The sequence below is a fragment of the Pteropus alecto genome, unplaced genomic scaffold (assembly GCF_000325575.1).
Source record: "Pteropus alecto unplaced genomic scaffold, ASM32557v1 scaffold195, whole genome shotgun sequence".
Taxonomy (NCBI): domain Eukaryota; kingdom Metazoa; phylum Chordata; class Mammalia; order Chiroptera; family Pteropodidae; genus Pteropus; species Pteropus alecto.
Window position 1 is genome coordinate 4587121 of NW_006438073.1, and position 8005 is coordinate 4595125.

Genomic DNA, 8005 nt, shown 5'->3' on the forward strand with positions numbered 1-8005 from the left:
TCTCTCATTCCCATTCTTCTGATCCCCTAATATCCGAGTGTTAATATTCATTTGCCTCTAGGCAGCATTTTCAAAATAAGACATATCAACACAAATTCTTGGGGAAAACATTAAATTTGGGAAGAACAATTTGTCATTTTTTTAAACAGTAGATAATGTACTCTAATTCATTATTTTAAAAATACACTTGACCCTTGAACAGGGGTTTGAACTGCAGGGGTCCACTTATGCATAGATTTATTTCAGTAAAACCTGTAAATATATTTTCCTTATAATTTTCTTAACAATATTTCCTTTTCTTTAGCTTACTTTGTTATAAGAATACAGTATCTAATACAGGTAACATACAAAATATGTGTTAATTGACTTTTATATGTTATCGGTAAGGCTTCTGGTCAGCAGTAGGCTATTAGTAGTTAAGCTTTTGGGGAGTCAAAAGTTATACTTGTATTTTGACTGTGTGGGTGGTTGGTGCCCCTAACCCCTGTGTTGTTCAAGGGTCTCCTGTAATTTGAAAATCTGAGTCAAAATTACTCTTGAAAATCCTATGCATTGTCTATAAAATACAATAGAGTTTGCCATTTCTTAGATGAACATTTTGTAGTGGACTAAGTGTGCAAAATCACGTTCTGTGACTGCTGTAATGACACTCGGAGCAGAGAGGTGCTTTCTGTAAGAGGCTCTGATGCCGGTAAAGGGACAGTCCCAGGTCTCCACGTCACACGTGTTCCCCAGAACCACCTGTGCCACACCTCCCCGCCTCTGGCTTTGCTCTCGGGCTTGTGTTTTCTCTCACACACCTTTTATTTTGCTGTATTAAGTACAGTTCAACCCATAATGTACATTCACAAGTGCCGGGGCTCCGTGTGTACACAGCTAGTATTTACCAGGTGACATTGGTCATGGCACTTTGCAGCCTAGTAGCCTGAAATGTTCGCTGCTGGCGTAATTATGATTTAGAGCCAGCATTAGTGATCACGGGATGAAACAACCCCATCTCCAACCCCCATCTAGTTGATCACTTGTCATTCCATTCCATTGTCTTTCCATTCCATTGGTGAAGTCCTAACATTTTGTTCCTAGACCTTCAATTTTATAATCATCTTTTTTCAGATCTCAAAGTCTTGGCTGCCCTGGTTGAAGCATGTCCCCTTTCTCTTTAACCCGTTTCCCGTTCGCCCCGAGAACCGACGCCGGTGGCGCTTGTGGCTGCAGCGTTTACCCCGAGAGAACTCGCGGGTTGTAGTCCTAACATTACTCCCAAAGTTTGCCACGAAATATCTTGCTTTTATTATTATCTTCACGTAGTTCTAGTATGTCGATAGTCTTTGGAAACAAATGACATCATTCTGTTTATAGCATTCCGGTTTTAGGAGTGGCATTTCCATTTACAAAATATAGTAATTCTCAATTGCTAAAAATGTCAAATCCTAGAAAACGTGGCATTCCTACGCGTGATGTTAATATTGTTCTTGAGCAGGTGTTAGCCGAAGATTCATTTGATGAATCTGATGTCTATATACATTTCTGTTACGTTAGGATGAGAGAAAAGTTAAGTTTAGAAATAACTCCAAGAACAATTTTTATGTTTTATTTTTACACTGAAAACCAGTCAAATTTGCTTCCGCCTCAAAAGGTGTGTTTATGCAAAATTAAATTGACATTGATAGTGAATTGCACTTTTTTTTTTCTAAATGGGAAATGAGTTAAAACACTGCTTTTTACAATAACGTTTTAGGAGTCGCCTTGTGTCATTCAGTCATTCTAATAATTCAAGTAGTATTTACGTACTTCCTCACTTGTCATGGATGCTCTTCTTGTGTGTGCCTTCCTGCGGACATGGATGCATATTATGTACTTGTTTCTGATGTATTGTTGCTTTTACTCTCTTCCTCTCTCTCTCTCATTCTCTCTCTCTCTTTCCTTGCTCTGAGTTCCCCATTAGGGGCCTAATTCTCCATCTCGGGTATCTAAACAATACCTTAAGTTATAGGAATTCTCCATTTTCTACCTGAAAAGCAAAAGCCAGCGATCCTTGTCTTTCAGGTTTCATTTCTGTAGCAGATCTGATAAGATCGTGTGTGTTTGGAAACGTGACGTGCCAGCTGAACTTCTTAAACCATTTGTAATGTGACCATGGGACACGTCTCAGAAAAATATCAGTCATTATGGAAGAAGGTTCCATCCTGTCATAGCTTGCTCTCAAGACAGAAAATGCAAAGAGAAAAATTAAAAATGCACTTGAGCTGCAAATAACTTTGGATTTTGATTGGTTATCATTTACCTACCTCCTCTCTAAACTTCTACTGAGACTATTTTGTATAGTTTTTTTTAAATATCTCTGGAGCTAAGGCCCTAATTTTTTGGTGACATTTTGTACTCATGTTTTCATGAACATTTGAATCAACCACTCAAGCGTAAACCATATTACATGGCTGGGGGCCAGCAGCTACTTGCATATGAAGAAGTAGAAGCTTTCGACCCTGATGCTGGGGTGACTTATAAAACACCCAGCTTTTCGTAGTTCCAAATACTTCAAGATGGTATTCAGGTGGGACAAATTCTGATGGTCAGCTTTTTAAAAAGCTTGTAAATATACTTCATTACATCTGGAAGTTGCTTTTACTTGGAATCAAAACGCTGCTATTTTAGAAAAATACACCTGACTTGATTTGGTCTTAAAAAAGAAAGAGCGCTAAATTGCTCAGTATGATGTTTACTTTGCCAGAAGACGTGACCATCACTCGTCTCAAGAACTGATCCCAGTTTGTAGGTAAAAGGTGTCATTGGCGACCTGCTGCCACACCAGAGTGTTTCAGCATCTCAAGGAGTCTCACTTAACCCTAGGGGTCGATGAAGGAAACCTTCTACTTTTTATTTTTTTTTCATTCTAAGATGCAAAAATTGTACCATATATTCATTTTTAATCTGGCCAAAAGTAACAATGAAAAGAAATGGATCTGAATCAGAAATGAGGAAAAATGAGACTACGTTAAGAGTTACATTGACAGGGGAACGAAAATGGGATTCCAGGAGACAATGGCAAGATAACCCCAAACTTTAGGTGCCGTGAACTTGAAAGCTGTCTGATGGGAACCAGCCCAGAAGTCATCCCTCTTGGATCCAGGCATACTGACATCATCGGAATAACCAAAGGGAAAATTATGTCTAATAGTTTTTTGTGAAATGACCGTCCTGACCGCTGAAGGGTAGATAACTTATCACTTCTCTGCTGGCCCCAGTAAAACACAACCGGTGTCACTCTGCAGTGGCGAAGTGGGCGCTGGGTACCACAGACCTCCGGTGGCTGTGGGGCTTTACAGTCCAGTCCTCGGAAGGGCTGGGCAGGCAAAGTGAGTTTGCCAACGTCCACCGCAGGGGCAGTCTGTTTCGGCACCGTTACCTTCGTGATGTTATCCCAAGTAGGCTCAAAATAGGCCAGGGGAATGATTACATTGGAATATTTCTGGGAAATGATCAATAATTTTCTAACAATAAAGACTTCAAATTGGTGCATATAATTTTTTAGTGAAGGGGTTTATCTACTTCCTATTTCATTTCCCTTTTATTAGGCTGAGGAACGATAATTTTAATAGTGCATGTTAAGGTTCATGAGCAATTTGCTTGGTTAGTTTAACTTTTAGAAAGTGGAGGCGGTTTTATGAAGTATAAAATATATGGTCTTTGGAGCCTTTGGGCTTGAAGTTCAAATTCAATTGTCGCTCTGTCCTTCACTGGCTGTGTGACTCCAGGAATAACGTAAATCCTTGGTGTCCTTGGCTGCTAAGTGGGTATAATGAGCCCATGTATCGTAAGGGTTTTATTGAGGGTTAACTCAAACCACATAGGCATGAAAGTGCCCAACGCCCAGCAGGCATCCGATAAATAGTAGCTCATCCTGTCTGCACCCTACCCCACTGCCTTTTAAGGATGCCCTCAGTTTAGGGTTCTGTACACCTGCTGTAGGCTTCAGGTCAAAAGGGGAATGAATGCCTCTGAGTTCTTTTGAGTTAGAAAATCTTTTGCCTCAAGATTTTATCAACTACAGAGAGACGTTCTGCTTTTTAAGACTGCATCTACATCTCCCAAGGAGAGAAATAATACATTGATTTCCCTGCATCTTCTCAAAAAGACTTCTGCTCCAAGTCCCCAGATAATGTGTTTTTGCTTAAATCACTCACCTTACTAAACCATATTGTTATCCATGCTCATACTATCACTGTGGTCATTAACATAGTCATTTTTAATAATGGCTCTTATAAGTAGGGCTTCCTGGAAGACATAAAAAAAAACACATGAAATTCTGTACATTTCATTTAAAGGGTAATTCTGCAGTCACGATAGATCCAGTGATTTTGTAAGTAAAGCCCAGCCTGTCAGTACAGCGAAATTCGTAATCATCGGAATATTAATTCCAAACTTCATGTGCAAGTTAAGACGTCTCAGTAGCACGGATTTATCTCCTGGGTCGGGAGGGTGAGAGGCTAGAGGGCCTCGTAGAGCACAGGGCATGCCCGTCGATGAGTTTTGCCATGTTAAGACGTAGGAGAGGCGGGAAATCGCCCTGCTTCTAGAACACGCCAGGGGCACGATCGAGGGCGTGGGGAGAATGAAGGCGCTTTGAGCCAAGGAGCCCACAGGTGGAGGGGTTTTGTCCCCATCCTGAGAACCCGTTGCCCCCCTCTCCTCGCTGCTTCCTGAGAATGCCTGTTCTCAAGCGTGTGACAGGATGGGCCAGGGACCGACCATCTCTCAGCATGCCGAGAGCTGCCTGGGTGGCGAGCCGAGGGGCACTGAGGGGGCAGGCGGGTGGTTAGAGCTCGCTGTGCGGGAGGGTCGGGAATCCTGGGGAGGGGTCTTTCCTTTGATTCCTGGAGGGCGTCTCGAGCGCCCTCTCCTCAACTCCGAGGAGGGACAGTCCGGGTCCCACCTCACTCTTCCGAGAAAGCTCAGGAGGCCCTGGCACTGGCGACTTATTCCCACGGAACAACTGTAGGGCATGAATCCTTGTGCCCCGGGCACGATACTGAGACAGCTGGGAAGAAAGCCCGGGGCATCCGATGACCTTTTCCCCACTTCTCCTTCACTAGATGATTTCTCAGGATCGGAGACCGACGTGACGACACCCACGGAAGAGCCGTACGTTGTCTACGATGAAGGTACTGGTGGATTTTAAGCCCGTTACCTGGACAGTTTCTTTTCTGCTTGGAGGATCTTATTTCCGTTACTAAGTGGGTGATCTCAGCTGTAGTTTCCAGCTGTAGTTTCCCAGAATTCTGGGCTTGGCGGCCACGCTTAGGGAGGGTGGTCGTACCTTATGTTTCCAAGCTCCCCCTAATATGTATTGGATCCAAAGAAAAACAGTGGGCTTGGCTGCAAATGAAGCTTCCAAACAAGTGCCCTGTGCTCCGCATCTTTCTCCCGGCCCCTCCTTCCTCCATAAATTCTGGAGCTGCCAGGTCTGGACCTCCCCATCCCCCGCTCTTTGTAAAACTAAGTTTAACCAACGTCTTAGCTTCCTCTGTTGGCTCTTCTCATTACATTCTTCCCTTTCTCTCCTTTCCTAATTATATAAAAAATGCGATGCTACAGATGTGTTTTTTTTTTTTTTTTAATCATAGAATCTTTTCATGAAGGGTAAGCTTATGAGATTAAGAATACAAAATGCCTTGGGTAGCATCTGGGACAGTCGCTCAATAAATGGTAACTAATAGCGTTATACTTATGACCCCGTGAGTCTTCTTTGTGTTTTATAAGGTGAAGCACTTCATGAAGCATCTTGTCCCCACCCCAGTGCCAGGCTTTGACACTCAGGATGTCCTCACCTTCGTGCCTCACCTTGCTTGCTGTTATCTGTAGCTCCAATGGTCTTAAATCACAAGTGTAGGAGTAATACCACCTTTGATGCAACGATAATAACGTTTGACGTAGCAGTTTAATGCCACGGCTTTCAAACAGAAACAGACGTGAAAGAAAAACAGCAGGTGTCAGAAAACAAGGAAGTTTCTTAGCGCCTTTGAAAATACTAAGCGCCTTTCTTATTATCTGAGCAGCTGAGAAGGAAGCAGAGTTCTAGTATTTTTTTAATTTTTTATTTATTTTTATTTATTTATTTTTTATTTTTTAGGCTAGGCAACCCTTGGTTGACCTCACAGATTGCAAGGACCTTGTCAGCTTACAATCCCTTATTTTTTATTTTTTACGCCTACAGCACCCGGTCTTCCTAGGTGGTCTCCCATCCAAGTACTGACCAGGCCCGACCCTGCTTAGCTTCTGAGGTCAGACGGGATCAGGCTTGTTCAGGGTGACCTGGCTGTAGACCAGTTTCTTTTTTACATGTTAAAGGATTAGTTCTCTTACTAGAAGTAATCCTACCTCTTCCCCAGAAAACGAAAAGCTCAGACACAGATGATAAATGGGTAGCGGGGGGAAATCAAGTTTATTTTCTGATGTAGGTCTTTTATGGCTCTAAAAGGGTAGGTAGAGAATGGCCTTGGACCAGTAAGAGGAGTGTGCTAAACTGGATAAACTCTAAAGCTCTCTCCAGCTTTGGTTCTAAAATTTCATTTTCCTGGTCTTATGTGTTTCTTTTTTCCTTTCCTCTCTTTTATCTGCATCTGCTTTTCTGAGAGGACTGACATGGGCGGGGGAATACTGTTTTATTAGAAACAAATTATATTTAGACATAATGTGTGTGTGTGTGCACGTGCATGCTTTAGTCATGAGTAGAATCTTAAGAAGGTATCTTTTGACTGCAAATAGTGCCCCTTTCCCGGAAGTGCCCAATTCAAGACCTTCGTATCATTTCAGATTATGAATCTGAGACCTCGAGGCCACCGGCCACCATCAAGACCACCACTGCCGCTGCCATACCTGCCGTCATCACACCAGAAAGCACCATCAGTTCCTTTCCTGAAGAAGAATTCGATCTGGCTGGAAAGAAACGATTTGTTGGTAAGTAGAACTTCCTTAATCAGAGAAACATGGGTCTTTCACTTTTGTTCTTTGAAGAAGAGCATAACTCATCTCCCGGCCTGGCCGAGGCAGTGCGTTTGGAGAAGATGTGTTCTCATGCTGACGTTTCCATTCGGGGTTATTCGTGACAATTGTGCTCAGATGCACATGAACTTGCTTTCTGCAGAAGTCAGGAGAGGAGAGAAAGCAGGAGACTATTTAACATCTAACAGTTGAGTTTAGAGAGGCTGCTTTGTGTAGCCTCAGAGGAAGAAACACTTCAAAATCCCCAGGACCAGGGAACACACACGTTTTTATGGCAGCTAACTTTTCTCAGATGAGACTTCCACTGGGCTGCATCTGCGCAGCAGTTAAGTTCTTCCTAAAAGATGCACGTTTGACTGAATTGAGCTGCTAGTGCGTATAGTATCACAGAGCTCAAGCTGTGTTTCTACAGTTGTTTCCTGTCGTTTACATTAGCCTCACTTGATCTAGAAATTTATTTTACTCTTTTTTTTTTTCAGTCATTAAAACAATTAAGAGAGGAAATTCCATTTTGCTAAATTGTGTTTCATTCCCTTTGGGAGTCTTCTTTTCCTATGCCCTTAATGAACTTCACTAATGAGACAGGTGAATATATTACTAAGTGGAAAAAAATGATATATGACTATATATGGAGACAGGCAACCGCTTCGATTAATATCACACTTTTCTGTTTCCAAAACAAATGTTCTGCCATAAGCAGAGAACAACTCTTGCCAGCCAAGATGTAGTATTGAGTATCTAAACTACCCGTACTTGAAAAACAAGACTATTAATTTGAGGTAGCATTCCTGAGGCAAATGCTGGCCTGCGGCATTCAGCAGCCTGGCTGAATTCACCAAATCTTCTGACTTTCTCTGTAGTTCCATGACAGGAATTAAAATCCTTTCGACGCTATTATTAGCTATTTCAAAGAACTCTTCTGAAGACTGAAAGGCTTATCATTGTCTGGCCGTTTTTATGTCTATAACTCTATGAAACAGAGTCAATTGCTGCCCAGAACTTCCTG

The 8005-nt window shown here is 42.3% G+C and overlaps 1 protein-coding gene and 1 pseudogene across 1 annotated transcript in view; one reads left to right on the forward strand and one right to left on the reverse strand.

Moving 5' to 3' along the window:
• The window catches only part of FNDC1 (fibronectin type III domain containing 1), a 67999-nt gene that overhangs the window by 39588 nt on the left and 20406 nt on the right, over nt 1-8005 (forward strand). Inside the window, exons 14-15 of the mRNA XM_006915067.2 lie at nt 5091-5159; nt 6811-6954. Of these exons, the coding sequence (XP_006915129.1) occupies nt 5091-5159; nt 6811-6954 (213 nt within the window). The remainder of the gene's footprint in view (nt 1-5090; nt 5160-6810; nt 6955-8005) is intronic.
• Nucleotides 6203-6321, reverse strand: LOC112482376 (annotated as a pseudogene).